General features: G+C 40.1%; 1 protein-coding gene across 4 annotated transcripts in view; it reads left to right on the forward strand.

Moving 5' to 3' along the window:
- The window catches only part of LOC127621860 (1-phosphatidylinositol 4,5-bisphosphate phosphodiesterase beta-4-like), a 109,670-nt gene that overhangs the window by 960 nt on the left and 82,592 nt on the right, over window positions 1–26,118 (forward strand). For 2 of the 4 annotated variants that reach the window (XM_052095638.1, XM_052095635.1), the window contains exons 1-4: window positions 185–577; window positions 1,437–1,481; window positions 9,472–9,536; window positions 22,918–23,018. In XM_052095638.1, the coding sequence (XP_051951598.1) occupies window positions 22,935–23,018 (84 nt within the window). In that variant the 5' untranslated portion in view covers window positions 185–577; window positions 1,437–1,481; window positions 9,472–9,536; window positions 22,918–22,934. Of the gene's footprint in view, window positions 1–184; window positions 578–1,436; window positions 1,482–9,471; window positions 9,537–22,917; window positions 23,019–26,118 lie in introns of those variants that run through there. The other 2 variants (XM_052095636.1, XM_052095637.1) reach the window with 1 other exon arrangement.

A 26,118-nucleotide genomic window follows, 5' to 3' on the forward strand; every position in this document is an offset into this window, starting at 1 on the left:
TTAATCACAGACTCGCAGTTAATGCTAAACATATCTCATTCTGAATCTGTCGTGTTTTCATCAAACAACAAACATTTACCTGAAAAGCAAAACTGAACTAGATATTAAGAGTTATTTTCAGATGATATCTTGAATGTAAGTGTATATTTGTGTCTATATTTTCAGAATCTCATCTCGTGCAACTTTTCAGATAAACGCGTCTTGTTTTAAGAATCTTGCGATATTTTAGTTTGTTGTTGTTGTTGTTTACTGTAAAAGGAGACAGAAATGTTGCACATAGTAAATGCAGTGCATGTTTGTGTGCGTCACACCTGCTCTCGTGAACGCGCTCTCTCTCTGCCACCTGTTCACGTGCACGCGCTGGTGGATTGTCACGTGGTCACGTGTCTGTTGGTTCACTCATGATGAATATTCCTCAATCGGTGTCAGAAGAGGGAACTTTGGGATGTTAATGCTTTGAAGAGTTTTTACCTTTATGCGCAGCATCTTTCTAATGCATGAAACTACTTCTGGAGAGAATAAATGTATGTTTGAGGTGGTGAAGATGGTCATATCAACACAACTTTAATTATCAGCTGTAAGTGTCATTTGTCCAGGTGATGTATAATGATGCATGTATATGTGTTCTTGAGCACATCATTTATTATAATTGACATTTAATCATTCTATGTCTGTGGATTTGATATCATCTTAAAGCTGAATTGAGTTGGAGCTGTGTTTGATGTGAATATCATGTTTTATTCTGTTTGTACAGTACATAAATAACTTGTTTCATCAACAGACAGATTTGAGGATAACAGTTATTTGCCTTCACTAGTTCATTTTAATGGTACCGTGGTGTGACACATTTTATAAGTAGAAATATTCAATGAATGCTAATTATATCTGAATTAGACAAATGTGTGTAAAACTGTTGTAATGGAGAATGCAGTGTTTCATGTCACCTGTACTCATTTAATCACATTTATTCTTCTTATGTCAACAAGACGTATTATTAGATCTGATTCTAGAATTACATTTATTCAAGTCTTGTGACGATATCAGAATCATCATCTCAATTATTTGCTGAAATTGAAGCTGATCTTCTATTACTATGTTTGCCATCATACATTAAAGGTTTCAATGTCCCAATTTAGTTGAAAATATGAATATTTACGCTTGAAAACATCTAGATTGCACCTTCGGTGTCAAACACGCAGAAGAATATAGATTTATATCATGATGATCAGGACTGAACATGCTTGAGTGTTTTTCTGCATGTGTGTGTGTGTGATTGTTGAACGCACCTTTGTGTTCCTGCGCTCTTATATTTGAATTAGCTGATGTAAACGCACACGGTGAGTCACTGGCGTCGCTGCTGTTGTTCATGGAACTGTCTGATAATAATCGTCTGTTTGATCAATGGATATATTCAGTGTTTGTGTTTCTGTTCACAGGAATAAAGATGTCGCTCGTCCCTTGAATCACTTTCTGCTCAACTGGTGAGTTTCTTTTCCTTCAGCTGTGTGACTTAATGTTGGTCAGTGCACGCAACACAACGGTTGTAGGTTCAAACCACAGATTCAAGGACATCCTTGTGTTGATCTAACTGAGTTTAATTCTATAATAGTGACATTTAAAAGCAGCTTGTGTGTGTGATTGAGTCTTCTAGAGGTTAGCTTGTGTTGTTAGTGATGGTTAGCTTTGGTTTGTGTCTTCTGTTGTCAATGATTTGTAGGTGTTGTAATAAGTGTTTGCGCTGGTTGTGTTGCTGAAGATGATGTTTGATGGTTTATGAGTAGCATGAGAGTCGGTGAGATAAATGGACACACTTTATAATGTTAACGTTCTCTGTTAAACATTATCACATGAAACACGAGTCCGACAGTGTTTGTGGTCACAGGAAACACACCTGCCTGTCACAATCTTTTACTTATCAACGTTTTCTTAGCCAATCAGAACAGAGCTCATTTACATGCAGGTCATTTCTTATTCAAACAGGAAGTTGGGCTGAGACATTTCGAAGAGCACATGCCTGCTCATTTGTTTATCATTTATTGTTTGTTAACACCAGAAATTGAGACATAAAAACACGAGACATTAAAATTCCCATATTTGGACCATAAAATATGTTTGGAATCTGAAGAGCACAATAATCGTGGATATCTAAAATAATCACGTTAGATCAAATAATCACAATCAGGCAGTTGTGTAGTAATCCCGACAGGCCTAGAGTTAGCCATCTTTAGTTTACAGTCATCATGATTTGCTAGCTTGCGTTTGCTAGTCAGAGGTGTGATCAGGGGAGCTTTTGATTGGACAATAGTCTGTGTGGTGCGAGATGATGTCATCAGTATTTTTGGTCTGTTTTTCAGGAAGAGCAGAACTGTTTAAATGTGTGTATCGCATGAATGCTAATAAAGAGCTAACAGAACTAAGAGCCATGAAACTCTGATTTAGATTTCATGGGGTCTTTAAATTGAATGTACGCACACAAATGAAGGTGGCATAACTCGTTTAGTCCCCATCAGGACATATGAGAACGCATGCTAACCCAAACAATACACAAATCTGTTTGACCTGTGACCCGTGTGACTTCTAACCCCGGCCCGTGACCCGTCCCGCATGTGTTCCTGTGAGCGTCTCTGCAGTCACTGTTCCTGGACGGCATACGTCTAAAAATACCTCGGCACAGAGTGAAGTGAAAGCTATTATCTGCGTTTCTAATTCCGTTGCCCCTGTTGGAAAGAGCCGTTCACTGCTGGGAGCGTCACATGTGGACGTAATTTGCACTTCCAATTAAACCTTCGACCTTTGTGCTATAACTCAAACGTGACTTCTGTATGCCGTCACATTCACGTCTATTATTAATCCTAAAACGGGAGTACTTATGAAAACACAGTATGTGACCTGATGTGTTTGTCAGGTCAAATGAAACTCTGAATGAAGATTCATTAGTGTGTAACCGGATCTGAGGTCACGTGACACGCCCCGAGAGATCACATGACACACGAGAAGAGATCTGCTTTTGCTGTAGCAGTGAGAGTAATGGACCCTTTCACATATGCAGGTTTGGAATGCGGAAATAAAAGATCATCTTGTGTAGCGGTGTGAGAGAATAGAGCAAATGATCCTGTTTGATCAACAGAAATATAAAGAATCTTTCACAGCTTTTCAAAAGAAGTAAAAATAGTGTGTGTTAGATTACAGTGAGTTTACTGTCACTCTCATCTCGTTTATTAGAACTTATTCCAGATGAATATGATATAAAGTATAGTGATATAAATATACACTAAATAATTCAAGAATTGCTAATTTAGATGGAGATTTAGATGCTAAAGAAGGTGGAAATGTGTCATCACAGTCTCTGTTCCGAGTATGCATACTGTGTACTATGTGCCCTACACTGTGTTTAGTATGCAGTGATCTGGTGCACTATGTGCCCTACACTGTGTGTAGTAAGCAGTGATCTGGTGCACTATGTGCCCTACACTGTGTGTAGTATGCAGTGATCTGGTGCACTATGTGCCCTACACTGTGTGTAGTATGCAGTGATCTGGTGCACTATGTGCCCTACACTGTGTTTAGTAAGCAGTGATCTGGTGCACTATGTGCCCTACACTGTGTGTAGTATGCAGTGATCTGGTGCACTATGTGCCCTACACTGTGTGTAGTATGCAGTGATCTGGTGCACTATGTGCCCTACACTGTGTGTAGTATGCAGTGATCTGGTGCACTATGTGCCCTACACTGTGTGTAGTATGCAGTGATCTGGTGCACTATGTGCCCTACACTGTGTGTAGTATGCAGTGATCTGGTGCACTATGTGCCCTACACTGTGTGTAGTATGCAGTGATCTGGTGCACTATGTGCCCTACACTGTGTGTAGTATGCAGTGATCTGGTGCACTATGTGCCCTACACTGTGTGTAGTATGCAGTGATCTGGTGCACTATGTGCCCTACACTGTGTGTAGTATGCAGTGATCTGGTGCACTATGTGCCCTACACTGTGTGTAGTATGCAGTGATCTGGTGCACTATGTGCCCTACACTGTGTGTAGTATGCAGTGATCTGGTGCACTATGTGCCCTACACTGTGTGTAGTATGCAGTGATCTGGTGCACTATGTGCCCTACACTGTGTGTAGTATGCAGTGATCTGGTGCATTTACAGTTACTGATGCAGCACACTGATGGATAAAACATGATTTCTTGTTAAATATTCAGTTTCACATGGAAATAAAATGGGTTTACAAAAGCTTTAATGTTTACTACTTATAATCTGTTTTGAAGTTAATAAAACTCTTGAGTATTTGACTCATGATAATAATGTTATCAGCATATGTTGAAATGCACAAACATAGAGTGCATAGAGAACATAGTGTTCAAACAAACTATATGATAATAATATCACTAAAACACACACACACTCTCACACGCACAGTTACGCTCACAAACACACACACACGCACAGTTATACACACACACACACTCTCACACGCACAGTTATACACACACACACTCTCACACGCACAGTTATACACACACACACTCTCACGCACAGTTATACACACACACTCTCACATGCACAGTTATACACACACACACTCTCACACGCACAGTTATACACACACACACTCTCACGCACAGTTATACACACACACACGCACTCTCTCACACGCACAGTTATACACACACACACACACACTCTCACACGCACAGTTATACACACACACACTCACACGCACAGTTATACACACACACACACTCTCACACGCACAGTTATACACACACACACTCTCACACGCACAGTTACACTCACAAACACACACACACACGCACAGTTATACACACACACACTCTCACACGCACAGTTACACTCACAAACACTCTCACACGCACAGTTATACACACACACACTCTCACACGCACAGTTACACTCACAAACACGCACAGTTATACACACACACACACAGACACACTCTCACACGAACAGTTATACACACACACACACACGCACTCTCTCACACGCACAGTTATACACACACACACACACACTCTCACACGCACAGTTATACACACACACACTCACAAGCACAGTTATACACACACACACACACGCACTCTCTCACACGCACAGTTATACACACACACACTCTCACACGCACAGTTATACACACACACACTCTCACACGCACAGTTATACACACACACACTCTCACACGCACAGTTATACACACACACACTGTCACACGCACAGTTATACACACACACACGCACAGTTATACACACACACACTCTCACACGCACAGTTATACACACACACACGCACAGTTATACACACACACACTCACAAGCACAGTTATACACACACACACACACACACACTCTCACACGCACAGTTATACACACACACACTCACAAGCACAGTTATACACACACACACACACACGCACTCTCTCACACGCACAGTTATACACACACACACTCTCACACGCACAGTTATACACACACACACACACTCTCACACGCACAGTTATACATACACACACACACACACACACACGGTTGTGAAGAGTATGAAAAGGTTACTTGGTTTTATTAAAGGGAAGGTTCAGAAAAAAAGAAAATTCTGTCATCATGTACTCACCCTCATGGTGTTGTAAACCTGTATGAGTTTGTGAAGCAGACAGTGAGTTTCTCACACACATCTGTCACGTGTGCTTTCATGTGACTCAACTGAAGATACTTTTGTGTTGTGTTTGACCTCACTTACACTGTGTGGAAAAGAGCAGCATGAACATTCTGAACAACAGAAGAAAGTCATGTGCTTCTGACAGAAATGTCATTAGTTCAGTGTGTTTCTGAGGAGAGTTGAGGAGTGCACACTGACATTAAAGCAAACGTTTCCTCGTGATTGTTGTTTTGTGAGATTATATAACGGTGATATTCACACTGCAATAATCAATAATTAATGACTCGATATCTGATTCTTCTGTTCACTTGAAAACATTTAACACTGATATTAAAGAGGCAGTCGTGCTGATATATAAATATATTAATGTGAATTATTGTGCTCATGTTTTCTGTCATGTTATTAATATATGTAATAAATACTTTATAATACAGATTACTGATGATCAACGCGAGATCTAAACAGATTTATCCAAATTAATAATCATTTATATTTCTGTTTCACTCATTATTTGACACCTATAATTATAAACGTTGTTTGTGTTTTGTTACTCTGGGTCAGTTTTAATTCTGCAGTTTGTCGTTGGGAACGTATGTGGGATTATCAGACGCTTTAATCTGAATATTTGTCGCCTGAAATAACAATGTTTAAAGTCTAAAAATAAACTGCAGTCATTGCGTGGAAGAGAATAGAACAGAGTGGATTAGATCAAACACTTTCCTAATCTTTCACAGATTGATCAACAGATTCCAAATATCCACAAATCTGCTTGTTCTGGTGCGTCCTCGTGACCTCAGCGTGACCTCAGCGTGACCTCAGCGGGCGGGGTTCATATGGTAATAAGCTCATGCTTGTGATGTCATAATTGTGTTGTTTTTGCAGTTTCGTGTCAGTTAATGTTTTGAACTAGAGAGGATGTTTATAGTATTTCCATCAGAAATGATCATGTGACTGTTTTAGAGATGACTGTACCCGTCAGACACAAACATGAATCACCGCCAGTCCAGATGGAGTTTCACACACGATGACACTCGTCTGCTGCACTTCAAGTGCTCGACATATTGAACGTCAGTGATTGAACGGCTCTCGTTGGCACATTTCTAGGGAAGATAAAACGAGTGTGAGAGTGAGACATCGACAGACGACACGCTTAATTGTTTATTTTCACACTGTTATGATCCACAGACCAGAGTTTAATATGACTGAAGTGTTCATTTCAGTTTAATGTTCAGAGGATCTTTCAGAAGTCAGTTAGTAGTTTCACACTGTGATGCTTTCTTAAAATGTTGACAACTTCTGACTCAACCAATGGAGAGAGTTTGGGGGCGGGACTATCTGCTTGTCTAACCAATGGGAGATGGAGGGAGTGGTCAGGTTAAAATCAATCATTATTTATACAGTGTGCAGTACATTAATATTATATTCCTCCTTACACATCATATGAATGTCACCCATTTTAATGCCATAATGTGACTTAAATAATATTATAATATTGAAACGGGATATTCAATGAGAATAAATGTGGGGCAGGACTTGTTTGGATGGCGTAAAGTGTCTGTATATGACCGCTGGATGAATAATAAGATGGCTTGATTGTGGTTTTGGAGGCGGGGCGGGTTATTATACATACAGTGCCTTGCGAAAGTATTCGGCCCCCTTGAACTTTTCGACCTTTTGGCACATTTCAGGCTTCAAACATAAAGATATAAAACTGTAATTTTTTGTGAAGAATCAACAACAAGTGGGACACAATCATGAAGTGGAACGAAATTTATTGGATATTTCAAACTTTTTTAACAAGTAAAAAACTGAAAAATTGGGCGTGCAAAATTATTCAGCCCCCTTAAGTTAATACTTTGTAGCGCCACCTTTTGCTGCGATTACAGCTGTAAGTCGTTTGGGGTATGTCTCTATCAGTTTGGCACATCGAGAGACTGAAATTGTTGCCCATTCCTCCTTGCAAAACAGCTCGAGCTCAGTGAGGTTGGATGGAGAGCGTTTGTGAACAGCAGTTTTCAGTTCTTCCCACAGACTCAGGTCTGGACTTTGACTTGGCCATTCTAACACCTGGATATGTTTATTTGTGAACCATTCCATTGTAGATTTTGCTTTATGTTTTGGATCATTGTCTTGTTGGAAGACAAATCTCCATCCCAGTCTCAGGTCTTTTGCAGACTCCATCAGGTTTTCTTCCAGAATGGTCCTGTATTTGGCTCCATCCATCTTCCCATCAATTTGAACCATCTTCCCTGTCCCTGCTGAAGAAAAGCAGGCCCAAACCATGATGCTGCCACCACCATGTTTGACAGTGGGGATGGTGTGTTCAGGGTGATGAGCTGTGTTGCTTTTACGCCAAACAGAACGTTTTGCATTGTTGCCAAAAAGTTCGATTTTGGTTTCATCTGACCAGAGCACCTTCTTCCACATGTTTGGTGTGTCTCCCAGGTGGCTTGTGGCAAACTTTAAACGACACTTTTTATGGATATCTTTAAGAAATGGCTTTCTTCTTGCCACTCTTCCATAAAGGCCAGATTTGTGCAGTATACGACTGATTGTTGTCCTATGGACAGAGTCTCCCACCTCAGCTGTAGATCTCTGCAGTTCATCCAGAGTGATCATGGGCCTCTCGGCTGCATCTCTGATCAGTCTTCTCCTTGTATGAGCTGAAAGTTTAGAGGGACGGCCGGGTCTTGGTAGATTTGCAGTGGTCTGATACTCCTTCCATTTCAATATTATTGCTTGCACAGTGCTCCTTGGGATGTTTAAAGCTTGGGAAATCTTTCTGTATCCAAATCCGGCTTTAAACTTCTCCACAACAGTATCTCGGACCTGCCTGGTGTGTTCCTTGTTCTTCATGATGCTCTCTGTGCTTTAAATGGACCTCTGAGACTATCACAGAGCAGGTGCATTTATACGGAGACTTGATTACACACAGGTGGATTCTATTTATCATCATTAGTCATTTAGGTCAACATTGGATCATTCATAGATCCTCACTGAACTTCTGGAGAGAGTTTGCTGCACCGAAAGTAAAGGGGCTGAATAATTTTGCACGCCCAATTTTTCAGTTTTTTATTTGTTAAAAAAGTTTGAAATATCCAATAAATTTCGTTCCACTTCATGATTGTGTCCCACTTGTTGTTGATTCTTCACAAAAAATTACAGTTTTATATCTTTATGTTTGAAGCCTGAAATGTGCCAAAAGGTCGAAAAGTTCAAGGGGGCCGAATACTTTCGCAAGGCACTGTATTTTGATGAACGAATATATAATATGATATGATGAATTGCTCACAATAACACCTCACATGTTTTAAGGGTCTGTGTATCTCAGTGAGTATTGATGCTGACTATCACACCTGGAGTCGTGAGTTTGAATTCAGGGCGTGCTGATTGACTCCATTCAGGTCTCCTTAGCAACCAAATTGGGCCGGTTGCTAGGGAGGGTAGAGTCACATGGGGTAACCTCCTCGTGGTGGTGATTAGTGGTTCTCTCAATGGGGCGTGTGGTGAGTTGTGTGTGGATCGTGGAGAGTAGCATGAGGCTCCACATGCTGTGAGTCTCCGCGGTGTCATGCACAACGAGTCACATGATCAGATGCGCGGATTGACGGTCTCAGACGCGGAGGCGACTGACACTTGTCCTCCGCCACCCGGATTGAGTAACTGTGCCAACATGAGGACTTACTAAGTAATGGGAATTGGACGTGCTAAATTGGGAAAAAATGGGATTAAAAACATGTTTTCATGAAGTTAATTGTGATGTCATGTTGAAAGTGGGTTTGTCTTCTTGTTTTGCAGGAAGTGATCCACTGTTGTCCTCAGCCAATCAGATTGTCCGTATTTGACCTTCCTCCTCCTGCCCGGTAAGAACGTGTTCAATATTCACGGCAGTAAATGATAAAACCAGTGTGTTTATTTGTCAGACAGGGTTAGTGTGGATCATCTCTCTCCGGCTTTCTGTGTGTAATCTGTTCCTGGAAACTTGCTAGTAAACTGAATTAAAAGACTTTAATTATCAGCGTTTGATCCACATTTGCGCAGTCATCAAACGAACAAAGTTCGTGCATAATGTCCTTTATTAGCTGCGTCTGTTTCCTGTCAAACATTAGCTGATAAATGATGATGCACTGCACATTTGCTTCTGATGCTTCCTGTAAATCACATTGATTGTCATGCAAGTATAAGAAGCAGTGTTTCCCAAAAGTACATATGCTAATGAAAACTCTTTATTGAACAAGTTTCATATTAATATAAACATTACTTCAAGCCTTTAAAGTCATTATTCAAGAGCCAGTAATAAAATAGAGAGTATAAATAATAAAAACACTATCAAATTAATCTAACTTTTATTAGCTATTAATGGCTTTATCTAGGAGTCTTATGGGTTGCCTTTATGTCCTTTTGGAGCTTATAAGTTTTGGACCCCATTGACTTGCATTGTATAGCTATAAAGACATCATATGTATGTCAAAACATTTTCGTTTGTGTTCTGCAGAAGAAAGTCACACAAGAGTAAATGAAGAATCATGATTTTCCTTTAAAATAATAATAATAATCCATAAAATAATGGAAGGTGTGTTCTTTAATTGTTGTTTCCTCGACTGATAAAGCTGCAGATCCGGTAAAATAAAAAGCAGGAAAGATGACCGCTCTGTCACTTAATCCACGGATGTTATTCAGAGATCTCAGACCGCTGGATACCATTGACCAATCAGCATCGAGTGTTCCAGAGAGACGTGGAATGCGTTTTATTAATGCTGCAGTACGTAACTTTGTGCTCTCTAGCGACATCTGTGGTTGAAGTTAACATTGCAAGCGATTTGTGTTCAAGCACGTTACGCGAGTCGTGTTTCGCCACTGCTCTTCCGGCGGACGAGGTTATAGCATGTGGTTTTCATGTTCATATTATGTCATACAATTCAACATTTAAAACTGAAGTATTAGTCGATTTGATTAAGATAAAAAAACACTCTTATTTACATACTTTGAATGAAGTGAACTCTTCACATAAAGAACAGAGGACTCATCACTATCAGTGTAATTTAATCGCATTATTCAAGTATTTACTATTATTATTGTACTACTCATCAATATAAGAGGTGAAACTCGTGAACTAGCTGAGTTCAATAGAAGATTTATTATTGTTATATTGTACAGTTGAAGCAAGTGAACCATAATACTACAATAATATGTCTATACATGCACACAATAACACCAGAAACTAAAACAAGGATTCAAGAATGATGGGGATAAAATATACTTTATTAAACATGAAAATAATATGCTTAAATATGCAATATAACCATTACAAGAAGTTAATTTCAGAAGTCTTAAATGTCACCGTAACCCCACCCGACATCACGAGCGGTTAACACACGAGTAACCCTCCGTTCACACAAACATGACTAGCAATATTAGCTTCAGGAACACAGACCACATATACAAACATTAAAGCGGGTGAACCGGGTTCCTGTAGCTCAACTGGTATAGCATGGCACTAGCAATGGTCGTGGGTTTGATTCCCAGGGAACACACAAACTGAAAATAATACCTTCAATAAAAGCATCTGCCAAAACAACACAAAAAAAGCATAAATGTGAACTTCATCAAACGGATAATGGATAAACCAGAGATTCCCAACCCAGTCAGCGCTGCAGTGTCTTCTTCTTTACCGCAGCTTTAATGTTTTAATGCGACTGTGTGGCCTGTGAATACTCGAATGGCCCTTGACAGGATAAAAGTTGACCACTCGCTTCATTAATCTCTGTGTTTACATCAGTGTCACGTCAAGAGGGGCATTTTGACCATGAAGTGCATTTGACTGTTCACATGTGCAGCTGCATTCACCACGAGACATGAACACTCTGTAGTCCACATGCAGACGCACACTTGAACAGCACACGGGTACCAAACTGAGCCCGTACTTCTAAAATCATGACTATTAAAATACTGAAGTGAGCCAGTCGTGGCAACCACTGGTCTAAACCATGTGCTCAATGTTGTATATGAGTTAATCAAGTGTTCACTATGTAGGAGACACATGCATGTTGAGAATAGCACACTTCCACACTACTGTTTCTGCAGGATGAAGTGTGTTTGCTGTGCAGACTGTGTGAATTATGCATGATCTACCACATCTGCTCATTCATTGTTTATGATAAACGAACCTGCAGTAATATAATTGATTACATGATCTTAAAGTCCAGACATTTTTACACAGAATTTGATTTAAAGTGCAAAATAATTGTATTGATTAGATGATAAATACAGTTTGTATTGATGACGTCATGTGACGGGTCATTCTCACAAAATCTGTCAGAAAAATGTCCTGGTTTTATTTGACTCCAAAATCAAAAGAAACAAATAAAAATTATGTTTTGCGTAAAGAAATTAAAGCCTGTTTTAGGGACATCGCCCAATTCTCATTACCGCAGTGTGAAGAAATGAAATATACTTTAACCCTTTAATCTCTGAAGCTGTTTATAAAGATCTCCTGTTTCAGTGACATACTCAAAATTAAAGAGTTATAACTCGACACAAAAAAGGCTCAGTGTTTGATATCATTGTAAAGAAATCATTTCAAATTCTTTAATGATATAAATGATGATACATTCTGAGACACTCAACCTAAGAAACTGCTGGAAAATTATTAAATTCAGCCCAAAATGTACTTTCTTATTTTTCTGATTTGACATTATATATCTCTGGGTGTAGATAAGGTGGTTCTCAATTCTGTGTTGATACGACAAATCGATCAAAAGTTCCAACGTCACAAATATAATGTATCATAGTGTCCAAAAACATCTCCAAACAAATAAAAGATAATAATTGTACATAAGAACTAATTACACATGCAAACACAACAATGACTAAAGGTTTGCATAGCATGCACACATGATTTTAGTCATGAGATTTCACAGAATGAGTTTCATTCTGTGTCATTTGAGTCATCATTGAGTCTGTGTCGTGTATTTGGCGCCATCTCCTGGTGGTCATATGTAACATTGTGCTTCATGTGGATTATCTAATGATCTATACATCTGATTATCTTGTGTGTGGACTCCATTGAAAGATAATCACAGACTCTAAATAATCAGATGTGATGTTTTATGTTTCGTGAAGTTATATGCAACACCAACATATTTATCAAAGACATATATTTATCTGTTACTCTCTATATTTTAGTCTGTGAGTAAAACAAGTAGTCTGGTTGTATGTTACTCTTTGAGATCTTTCCAACAACATATGACACATGAATATTTGATCAGTTTGACGTTTTTACTGATTACAATAATATATACATATCATATTTACTCATTTTAATATATTGATGTATTGTTATTTATAGATGTTGTTATATTTAGTTTGTCATTCATTGTGACATAGTAATATTATTTTCTGTATGTAAATTTTGTGTTTTCTATAAACTTTAGGAAATGTAACATTATTTAGGTGGCTTTAAATAAGCTCTTATGGGTTTTCTGCCTCTCCCTGAACTGTATGTAAATTATCTTTGCTATTTCATTTTTGTATACTTTTTAAATCATGCAAAATAAATCAAATAAAAATGAAAACATAATGCAATTGTTTTTTTTATACGCTTGTGATTTATCAGCAGATTTGAAAGTGCTTGATCAGTTTTGGTCATAATGTCACATGCATTGTGAAGAAGAGCTTCTAAACTTTCAAACGATATCTATTATTGTGTTGCTCAAGACTGCAGTTATTCATATTTTGATGCTTTGTTTATTTAATGCCAGTGTGCTCATGTACACAAGGAAATGTTTTTGGTGACACAGAACATTACAGTAATAAGATAAACGGCCCATCTGAACGGGTTATTGTAAAGTATTTATACATCATAGTAGTGCTCCATTAGTTCTGCCTTTTACTTCTGCTGATTGTTCTAAAAATCACCCGCTTCTTTTTATTGCCTGTAATACAGAGTGACTGTTGAGAACTGGGGAGGACAACGTGCTGAACAACGAGTGTCCTGACAATAGTAAACATTTTAAGATTTGACTATAAATCTCATATTTTTTGCATTGATTTAATTAATTACGTTTTTAACATGTTGCTAATGAACCAAACGAATGTGTTTTATTTTGTTCGATTATTGTAAAAATAGAGGAAAGGTGCATCAGAAAATGTGAAGTTGATTTACAGTGTAGATTATGTTCATATCTGTTTATTCATAAAGATGAGTGTAGAGCTTCATATTTCTGTCCATGTTTATCAGGCGAGGAATAATTGCTGCTCTTGTGAGATTCATATAGTTTTGAGTTCTGGGAAAAGAATAGATCTTTAAATACAACAACATCCCGCTGGGACGCTGAAGTGCCGTTGTGAGACGTTCACTAAGTCGTCGTGGCTCGACGCTTCTGGACGAGGGGCTGTTAGCAACAGACAGCGTTGCCATGGAGACGTGCCGTGTCAGAGCCGACCAGCATCTGTTTGTCAAGAAAGATTTTCTGTCTAATTGATGAAAGGAGAAATGGTCAATATAACGGACATGGACGTTCATTTGTTCACCTGAAATGACCTCGGCAGGGAAACAACCGGCACCTTGAGCTGAGAAATTCTGTGTTTTTAGCCTTCTAACAATATTTAATATATATTGAATAAATGTACTTATGTATTGGATTTGAAATGATTTATTAAAATGCAGTAAACAATCTAGTTATCAATAATCAAGGCATGTTTTCACACAGATTTAAAGGGACAGTTCACCCAAAAATGAAAATTCTGTCATCATTTACTCACCCTCATGCCTTTCTATCTTCTGCAGAACACAAATGAAGATTTTTAGAAGAATATTTCAGTTCTGTAGCTCCATACAATGCAAGTGAACGGTGACCAGAAAGCACATAAAAGCAGCAGAAAAGTAATCCATAAAACATGATCAGTGTAGGTGAGGAACAGATTAATATTTAAGTCATTTTTTACTTTAAATCTCCACTTTCACTTTTGCATCTGTAAGTCACATGTGGTGGCTGTTTAGTTTCACTTTCACATCTGAATGTGTTCATCCAGTTCTTGTCGTGATACTGTGACATTTAATTCAATATATATGTTATGAGTTCACATCACACTAAAGGCGCTACTCTTGTTTTCTGGACACTTCTGCGTTTTATCTCTGTGGAACTCCCGACGGCTCCAGTAGGGGGCGCTACAGTATATCATGAAAAAGTTTACACTTAAAATGCTCAAGTCCCCGTATATATAAGTCGGCATATGAGGTATCATTTGAAAGCTTAGAATCTGAACTTTTCATAGATAACCATCACTTCTGTATTTATGTTAAATAAAATGACAAGATAAGGTCTTAAAACAGCAGCATCACAAATAAGCTCCACCTTGTGGTTATGTGGTAGAAAAATGAATATGAATATAATAGTGTTTCACATAGCACCTAAATGTAGATGTCATGTATTAAATCAAAGATTTTCAAAAGAATCACAAAGTAAAATATGATTTGTGTAAGTCATCAAATATAAACGTGTCTTTATGCTCTGAACTGCTGCTGTAACCTCCAAATAGCCAAAAACGTTATATTTTACCTTGGGCAGTTCTCAAAACAATTTCTGTGAGCTTGAGTGAATAATCCAATATTATATCTTACATCCATCCATCTTCAACCGCTTATCTGAAGTCGGGCCGCGGGGGCAGCAGCTCCAGCAGGGGGCCCCAAACTTCCCTATCCCGAGCCACATTAACCAGCTCTGACTGGGCGACCCCGAGGCGTTCCCAGGCCAGTGTGGAGATGTAATCTCTCCACCTAATCCTGGATCTTCCCCGAGGCCTCCTCCCAGCTGGACGTGCCTGAAACACCTCCCTAGGGAGGCACCCAGGGGGCATCCTTACCAGATGCCCAAACCACCTCAACTGACTCCTTTCAACGCAAAGGAGCAGCGGCTCTACTCCGAGCTCCTCACGGATGACTGAGCTCCTCACCCTATCTCTAAGGGAGAAGCCCGCCACCCTTCTGAGGAAGCCCATTTCGGCCGCTTGTACTTGCGACCTAGTTCTTTCGGTCATGACCCAGCCTTCATGACCATAGGTGAGGGTAGGAACGAAAACTGACCGGTAGATCGAGAGCTTTGCCTTCTGGCTCAACTCTCTTTTCATGACAATGGTGCGATAGAGCGAGTGCAATACCGCCCCTGCTGCCCCGACTCTCCGGCCAACCTCCCGCTCCATTGTCCCCTCACTCGTGAACAAGACCCCGAGGTACTTGAACTCCTTCACTTGGGGCAATACCTCCTTCCCATTATATCTTACATGTTCAGAACAAATATGCGGTCCCTCAGGAAAAGTATGCAAAACAAATGATCAGAAAATATGTTCTTTACTATTGATGATAAAATTATTATATATCATCACAAAGGGGAGGATCTCAGCTTTTTAATGACACCTAAATTGAGCTTGTAGTCCACTCAGAGTCGCTCCAGGTGTGAATGGCTTGTTGGGAATCCATTGTTTCGGTTTAAAATGTTAATCGTGTGAGGATTCGCGTGTGGTGTAAAAAGACTTTTAGAAAGCAAAACTACATTTTTTTCCAAATAAAGTATTCCACAGTATAAATATAGAAATGCATTTCCCATTGCATTGAATGTCCCCAAAGTACAGATTACAAGTGACACGGCAACAACATTTTTGGCATTTTTCTGATTTTGTTTTACATCAATTGAAAGCATTCGCCTCCACCGGTTGTGTTCAGTGCAGTTCAGTAACAACTCTGAAGTGAATCGTTGTTATCCGCTTTACTGCAGAAATCATGAAGCTGCGTTCACGTGATTGACGCACTTCGAACACAACATGAAAGCGCTCGCAGAGTCTCGTTTGCTTTGAGCGCAGACACCGTTCACGTAATCATACTTCATCCCAATTCTGCCTCACGACGGAAGGGGAACGTCCCGCTCCATCAGTTGATCATTGACACATGGTTGTGTGTGTGTTTGTGGGGTAACGTTAGTGTAATGTCCTCTGACACACTACAAAGGTTGAACTCTATAGTGTTTCTAACTCACCCTGAGATCAGTAATATACCTCAATCTAATGTGAACACTCGTGTGTCGCAGAAAACAAACTCACCAACTCTCTCTGTGTGTTTCTGCTGAAGTGAGACACCATTAAAACATCTCCGTGTCAACACTCTCATACTCGTGACACAGATGAAGTCTAAAGTTACTGAAACGGGACACATCTGATGACGGTGTGTGCTTTATCTAATCTTTATTTAAGCAGTAATTCAGGATTAATGGTTCCATATAAGTGCAGATCTTGTTCTGAGAGTAATTTACCCATAATCCCCTGTTCTTCTGTAAAAGGCATCGTTCTATTTCTGTGTGTCTGGAAATATTCACTCTTTCTCTCTCTGGCCTTATCTGTGAACTTCAGAGCACACAAACCCATGTTAAGTACATATTTGGGTAGAGATAATACAGGGGATTGTGGAGTTTTCCTCTCTCTCTCTCTCTCTCGTACTGATGCAGATGTGATTGCAGTGATGTGATCGACCTGTAGTGGCTCACAGATGTTATTATTACTCACCACAGCATCTCTGTGATGATGATGATGAAGCTGCAGATCACAATCATACGCCTTCATTTCTCAATAAAACAAACACATTTCAACTTTTGTCTCTTGTAAACTCTTCATTTATTCACCTTCATGAAATATGAAAGACTTTATGTACTCGTACTCATGTCGTTCCAAACCAGTAAAACTTTATTTTTCCTTTTTTCTGTGGAACACAAATGGAGATGTTTAGCAGAATGTACACGCTGCTGTTTTCCATTCAGAAAAAGCAAACCAGGAGCTGTAAACTCTGAAAATAACAACAACAACATAAGAAAAAACACTATAAAAGTATCATAACAGTCGTTCATATGCATCATGCTCTATATTCCAAGTCTTCTGAAGTCATATGATAGCTTTGTGCGAGGAGCAGACTCAAATATAAGATGTTATTCACTGATAATCTTCCCGTCTCTTGAGCTGTTAACCGCTGCGACTGGATCGTTGAGTCATTGGAAAGAAGAGCTTCTAAACCTTCAAACGAAACCGATTTTGTGTTGCTCAAGACTGAAGTTATTAATATTTGTTGTCCGAGTTTAAAGGGTTAACGGAATGATTTGTGAGTGATTCAGGTCATATGGACACTTTAATGGTATTTTTATTTAAGTGTTTTTTTCCCCTCTTGTATGAAAAAGAGGAGCATGAAATTTCTCCTCTTGAGTAAACGTGTGAGGTTTGACCATGTTTGGGCAGAAGCTGCAGTGGTTAACAGCGGGTTAGACGGGTCGGTGATCTTTTGCCCTGATAATCTGCTGTTTGAATCCGGCTTTCATTAGGCCTCATTAGACTGTTATACATGAAGATTATATTACATCATTATAATATGTTTTGTAAATGTCACAAGTCAAAATTAAAGGGAGAAACCGTGTTATTGATGTTCTGTTTCCAATGAATTCTGATCGCTGTTGCTGCAGGCGTTTACTTCAACAGAAGCTCAAACAGGTTCAACAAAAACGAATTTCTTCTGCAGGTGTGTTGTGTGTACTTCAGCGTGTGTACTTCAGCGTGTGTTGTGTGTACTTCAGCGTGTGTACTTCAGCGTGTGTACTTCAGCGTGTGTTGTGTGTACTTCAGCGTGTGTACTTCAGCGTGTGTTGTGTGTACTTCAGCGTGTGTACTTCAGCGTGTGTTGTGTGTACTTCAGCGTGTGTTGTGTGTACTTCAGCGTGTGTACTTCAGCGTGTGTTGTGTGTACTTCAGCGTGTGTACTTCAGCGTGTGTTGTGTGTACTTCAGCGTGTGTACTTCAGCGTGTGTACTTCAGCGTGTGTTGTGTGTACTTCAGCGTGTGTACTTCAGCTTGTGTACTTCAGCGTGTGTTGTGTGTACTTCAGCGTGTGTACTTCAGCGTGTGTACTTCAGCGTGTGTTGTGTGTACTTCAGCGTGTGTACTTCAGCGTGTTGTGTGTACTTCAGCGTGTGTACTTCAGCTTGTGTACTTCAGCGTGTGTTGTGTGTACTTCAGTGTGTGTACTTCAGCGTGTGTTGTGTGTACTTCAGCGTGTGTACTTCAGCGTGTGTACTTCAGCGTGTGTTGTGTGTACTTCAGCGTGTGTTGTGTGTACTTCAGCGTGTGTACTTCAGCTTGTGTACTTCAGCGTGTGTTGTGTGTACTTCAGCGTGTGTACTTCAGCGTGTGTTGTGTGTACTTCAGTGTGTGTACTTCAGCGTGTGTTGTGTGTACTTCAGCGTGTGTACTTCAGCGTGTGTACTTCAGCGTGTGTACTTCAGCGTGTGTTGTGTGTACTTCAGCGTGTGTACTTCAGTGTGTGTTGTGTGTACTTCAGCTTGTGTACTTCAGTGTGTGTTGTGTGTACTTCAGCTTGTCTACTTCAGTGTGTGTTGTGTGTACTTCAGCGTGTGTACTTCAGCGTGTGTTGTGTGTACTTCAGCGTGTGTACTGCAGCGTGTGTACTTCAGCGTGTGTTGTGTGTACTTCAGCGTGTGTACTTCAGCGTGTGTTGTGTACTTCAGCATGTGTTGTGTTTACTTCAGCGTGTGTACTTCAGCGTGTGTTGTGTATACTTCAGCGTGTGTACTTCAGCGTGTGTTGTGTGTACTTCAGCGTGTGTTGTGTGTACTTCAGCGTGTGTTGTGTGTACTTCAGCGTGTGTTGTGTGTACTTCAGCTTGTGTGCTTCAGCGTGTGCACTTCAGCGTGTGTTGTGTGTACTTCAGCTTATGTACTTCAGCGTGTGTACTTCAGCGTGTGTTGTGTACTTCAACGTGTGTTGTGTGTACTTCAGCTTGTGTACTTCAGCTGTTAGACAGTTTTCCCAGTAAAAGCATTTGGGAAAAGTTGCATCTTTATATGCATCCCCTTTAAAGCGCTGCTGCTACAGCCGTACACATTCAGACGGACGTCTATAACTGTGACTCGAATCTCGTGCTGATGTTTTAATGTCCGCCACAAGAGTCGTGTTTTAAGATGCTGTGTCAAGGTGAAAAAAGTCAGTCTCGTGCCCCCTACTAAATTATGAAAAAAATAGACAATTTTCATTAAAAACATTTCTTTGTGAAATAAATATCTCTGTAATGTAACTCCAGACACCAGCTGTACGTTTATACAACCGTAGTTCATGAATATTAGGAGTCAATCTTACTTCACAGCATATTTATATCAATATTAAATGTTACATAACATACAAATGTTGTGTTGATTTTTTATTTTGTGTTGACAAAGTAATCAAAAGTTACAAATATAATGTATCATAGTGTCCAAAAACATCTCCAAACAAATAAAAGATAATAATTGTACATAAGAACTAATTACACATGCAAACACAACAATGACTAAAGGTTTGCATAGCATGCACACATGATTTTAGTCATGAGATTTCACAGAATGAGTTTCATTCTGTGTCATTTGAGTCATCATTGAGTCTGTGTCGTGTATTTGGCGCCATCTCCTGGTGGTCATATGTAACATTGTGCTTCATGTGGATTATCTAATGATCTATACATCTGATTATCTTGTGTGTGGACTCGATTGAAAGATAATCACAGACTCTAAATAATCATATGTGATGTTTTATGTTACGTTTTTGTTTCGTGAAGTTATAAGTGAAAAAGTGGCATTGAGTAACTCCAACGTATTTATCTGTTACTCACTATATTTGTGTCTGTGAGTAAATCAAATAGTCTGGTTGTATTTTACTCTTTGAGATCTTTCCAACAACATATGACACATGAATATTTGATCAGTTTTTTACTGATTATAATAATATGAACAGTGCAAAATAAAAAAAAATAATTAATAATCATTATTTTTATCTTGTTATCCAGTAAAAATATCTAGCTGACAAAAATTGCATCAGATATTATTAATGTGATATTGTGTGTGTGTGTGTGTGTGTGTGTGTGCTTAGCTTGAGTGTCAAACATGCTCAAGGTGTGTTGTGTTTACAGAAGTCATGTGCAGTTAACAGTGTAAACACACACACACACACACACAGACATGTTGGTATTGGTGGTTTATGGTGACTCTCCATATATTGATTTTTACCCTGTACAAATGTGCTTTTCTATCCCCTAAACCTAAATCACTGAAACCTTGTGGCATTTTTATATTTTCAATTAAACGTCATTTAATATGTTTGTTTGAATCTTTACGCTTTCACGCAATCAAGCATTTCATCCAATCACAATACAGCCTGTGTTTTATAAGCCTACACACCTGTCTCTATTGTTCACATACTTCCATGTTTTCAGTCACACGCATGTTAGTGAAACACACGCTTTGCCTCGCTTTTCCAAGCAACAGTTGCTTCATGTTGGATTATGACACTGTGATGTTTGTACGAGCTTGATGTCCATCAGGAAGTACGCTAAGATCTCAGTCTATTCTTCTTTTGGGGGAATAATTGTCAATAGCTGGAGGTTGATGGGGTTTCAGGCTTTCTGCTATCAATGATCTGTTCTTCGTATCCTTTACTACATCAACATTGCTTTTCAAGCAGCAACTAGAGTCTGTGTTCTCACCGATTTTCATCTTGAGTTCAAGTTCTCAAATGTTCATCTGTTTACTGTGTTTGGATGCCACCGTGTACCCCTATCGGGGAATCAAGATTAATTATTCGTGCACGTCATCACGCATAAGTATTATCCATAAGTTCAGACGCGTCTGCTGATCTCTCCTATCGCACATTAAATCACAAAGTGAATTATTAGTGAAGTTAATGTCTATATCCACATTCTCTTTAAAGTATCATCTGTTCTGCGTGCCCACTGGCACACTCAGTATTAACATCACAATGATCACAATAATCATATCAAACTGAGGGTGCAAACTTTATCACAGTTATGTTACATGTTTCATTTTATTACAGTATTTTTGGCATCATTACAGGTTTCACGGTATACCAGGTTTTGAAAATTGACGGTTATCATACCATCATTTGCTTACCTACGGTATTGAGAAAACCAGACAGAGATTCTCACATGCACGTGCGCATCTCCTTTCCTTCTCGACTGTCTGTCAGACTCGACACACACACACACACACACACACACACACACACACACACACACACACACACAGCAGATGTCAAAGAGAAGCGAGTCAAGGGGGTCTGACATGAGTGTTTCTCAACTGGTCTATTCGGACAGCAGGGAAAGAACAATTGTCATTATATATTGTTAAAGGGGCAGTTGTGGGTCAGGTGGTAGAGCGGGTCGGCTACGAATCACAGGGTTGGCGGTTCGATTCCCGGCCCATATGACTCCACATGCCGAAGTGTCCTTGGGCAAGACACTGAACCCCAAGTTACTCCCAATGGCAGACTAGCACCTTACATGCAGCTCTGACATCATTTTTGTTGGGGTTTGTGTATCAACCGTAAGTTGGGGCTTACATCCAATATTATACGTTTCTCTATATTTGTAATAATTCCAATCAAACAGAGTCTTTTCTGATAGAACAACTTGAGAGTGAGTACATGATGTCAGAATGTTCATGTGGAACTGTTGCTTTAAACTATTTGAAATCAGGAGTTATATTCCTAGATATTTTGTGTTCTCTTGAATATTAGTCACATCTCTTGAATATTAATGCTCTCTGGTTGAATATTTATCGGCTCATTTGTAAATCAGTGCTTTATTTGAAGTGCTGGATGTCTCGATGGATCACGGTGATTCCCACATCAACAGGAAGCTGATCCTTGTTTCCCAGCGGTGTTCTGAACACCTATATAACCTGTATAACCTGTAAAGGTCACATCTGTCTGCTGCTGTTCAAAGACATTTAATGTTCTGAAGTCTTTGAGCTGACATGTTGCCATGTGTTTATTTAGTTCACAGCAGTGTTGTGTTATAAACCATTTATTGAATATCACCTACACCTTACCCGAGCCGTTATTGATCTTGAATAAAACCATGAACTGTCTCAGTTTTTAGTCACATTATTGCATAATTCAACAATTTCTTTAAAGAAAAATGGCAGATAAAAATATTTTATAATGTCACACTTCATTCCAGAACACGTAAGAATAATATTCATTCAATTTGTGCCACTTTATGAGCACATTTTTCTGAAAAGTGTGCTGAAATAACTTTATTATTCAACATTCTGCAACATTCTTGACATGTGGTTTGATGCTCTGTTAAATGCGTTTGTATGTGACCACATCAGATGTTGTGATATTAATATCAGTGTATGTGTGTTGCAGGAGCATACGCAGTCATCATGACTAAATCATACCAGTTTAACTGGCAGAAACATGTGCCGGAGTTCCTGCAGGAGGGAGCTGTGTTTGACCGATTCGATGAGGTAACATCACATACTTCTGATATCACTCATGATGATGTCATACACACATGACCAACAGCAGACCCGTGTGTGTGTGTGTGTGTGTGTGTGTGTGTGTGTGTGTGTGTGTGAGTGTGAGTGTGAGTGTGTGTGTGTGTGTCTGTGTGTGTGTGTGTGTGTGTGTGTGTGCGTGTTTTTGTGATTTACGAGGACAATTTTGTAAGTTACAAATTAGTAATTACAAGGTTATTATGCTATAAATGTGATTTATGAGGACATAGACTAGTGTCCCCATATTTCAAACAGCTTATAAATCATACTAAACAATGTTTTATTGAAAATGTAAAAATGCAGAAGGTTTTCTGTGAGGGTTAGGTTTAGGGGTTGTGTTAGGTTTAGAGGATAGAATCTATAGTTTATACAGTATAAAAGTCATTATGTCTATGGAAAGTCCTCATAATGATAGGTAGACCAACATGTGTGTGTGAGTGTGTGTGTGTGTGTGTGAGAGAGTGTGTGTGTGTATGTGTGTGTGTGTGAGAGTGTGTGATTCTAGCCGTGTGCTACACCACCCTCCCTTAGCAAATCACCTGGGAGATCATCTCTGCCCGGTGCCTTTCCCGGTCTCAGACTCTGGATCGCTTTCAGTATTTCCTCAATAGATGGCATCTCAGCCAACTACTCAAGGGGGTTACTTCTTTCTCCAGTATTTGAGGCACCGCAGCCTCGGCAAGGTCAACCCCACTTTGTCCCATGCTGTTTTCCTGGCTAAGGGATTTCCCCTCCCCCATGACCTCACAGAAATGCTCAGCAAACCTGTTCCTGAGGGTCAGAGATTGGATCACCGTTCTTTCCCCTAATGATGGTAATATGTGTGGCGCTGCAGGTTACTTTTTTATGTAATTAAAGCGCGATTTGTGATCACGGGCCACTGAGGCAGACTCCATCTCCTCAGCAACCCTCAACCACCACCTATCCTTGCAGCGCCTCTCCAAACCTCTGAGCGAAGGCTGCAGTAAGCCTCCTCATTCTCCAATGTGAGATGCTGTAGCAGATGATAGTGGGCCTGTTGCTTTTTCTCAGCCAGCTTGGACACCTCCTCTGTCAGCCAGGGTATTGGGGAGGTCTGGGCCATTTTCCCAAAGCAGCCATAGCAGCTGTATTAGCCACAGTCCTAAACCTCACCCATTTCCCGATGGGCGATGATGAAATTCTCGTTTGTACTTCAGCTTGTAACAGCTAGCTGAGACCATGCCACTAAGGGTTTGAATGGGGGACTTGGGTGTACACCCACCACCGGAGTGGAAGAATGGCAGGTGCATCTTACAGATGACAAGTCAATGGTCAGTGGGCAGATCAGCTCCACGGTAGGTTCTGGTGTCATGGACTTGTGCCCACAGCCGCTGTTCCATCACTATGTAGTCCAGCAAAGGTTCTTGCTTGGACCCGGCATGCATCCATGATGTTGTGTGGATGTGCCAATGCCGGAACAGCGTGTTGGTAATTACAAGCCCATTGGCTGCACAAAAATCTAGCAGCCTCCAGCCGTTGTTATTGAGCTGATCTGGCCCATACCTTCCAATCACTCCTGACCAGGTGCCAGCATCCTGGCCAACTCGGGCACTGAAGTCACCTAAGAAGATGACTGTATACAGATGGGCCACTTTAGCCAGCACCTGTGACAGGAGGTCATAGAAGGCATCTGACTCATCGGCCTTGCCTGCATCCCTCCACGGATGTTCATCTTCGGTGGGGGCATAAGTAACCATGACCACCACTCCTCGCCTCTGGTTGATGGGAAGGCGAACCCAAAGTATCCTGGGGCTCACAGCTTCCCACACCTCACCTCCACACTACCACACCCCCTTCTTTCTTCTGTTCAGAAGAAGAGCCACTCCCTATTGTTTGGAAGTCTCCTGCCCCGAGTAGACGAAAGTCCACCCCTCATGGTGACAGGAGCCAGAGCCGGTCCACCGGACCTCCTGAATACCACAGAGATCCAGGCGGTACCGGTCCAGCTCCCGGGGCCTTCGGCACAAGCTTAATAAGTTCTTTACAACGTAGTTTTGTGGTAGTTCATTGAAAAGGTGGAGGGGTTACCAGCCCCTCGCACCCGTCCAGAGCCCACATTTGGCTTCTGTGTTGGTTACTAATGCCATGAGGAGGAAAGGCCAGTCGGAATTGGACCTCCCCCCACATCACTGTCCATGACAGCGTTGCCCTTCCGGCACCACGAGGAGGTAGGGGGTTGTTAGACACACATACACACATCAGATAAACAGATTCCGGTCTGTTCTTGAGGTCTCCTCCAGACAGTGGACGTTTCTTGTCGAGGCACTGATGATGATGTTGATGATGATGATGATACCACTGCGGATGTCTTCTGGTTTTAAATTTAGTTTTAATAATGGATTTGTCAAGTTCTGGTTAACCCATCTACAGTGGAAAAACTATTTATAAATACAGATAATTATTCTACCTATTAGTGTCTGTCATAGTAGCAGAATCATTATTGATGTCATTATATTTATGCATCTATTTATTTTCTTTTATTATCTTTGTTTTGGGCTGTTTAACAGTTTAAAAACAGGATGAGTTTCACACGAGGTTATATCCCTGTGAGCACTGCTGTTTTAGTTCAAGTGTGAATATGGTTATAAATATCAGCTGCAGAAGCTCTATATCATTGATTGACACTGTGTGATATAAGAGATGATGATCAGACTGTCACAAAATAAACACATTTATTTTTTCAGTGGAGGACTCTTTTACCATAATAACCATCTGACTGTACATTATCATGCTATTATATGGCTACCAACCAAATAAATAAATAAATAGACATGAAATATTGATTTGATTTTAAATTATTCTATTATTTTACTGGTAGAGATCACACAATACACAGATAATTTCACAGCATTTAAAACATCAGAATAACTGATGACACCTGCAGAACGAGTCTGAGAACAGTGTCATTAATTGAGTCTCACTGCAGGATGACAGTAATTAGATCACAGGATGTACATAAGCAGGAAGTGTAGTGACGGTTCAGCCGCTTCACACAGAGAAACAGACGGTGATAGTGTGCGGCCATCTTCGCTCGGTTGAAGGACGTTCA

Source organism: Xyrauchen texanus, chromosome 28 (assembly GCF_025860055.1).
Source record: "Xyrauchen texanus isolate HMW12.3.18 chromosome 28, RBS_HiC_50CHRs, whole genome shotgun sequence".
Classification (NCBI taxonomy): domain Eukaryota; kingdom Metazoa; phylum Chordata; class Actinopteri; order Cypriniformes; family Catostomidae; genus Xyrauchen; species Xyrauchen texanus.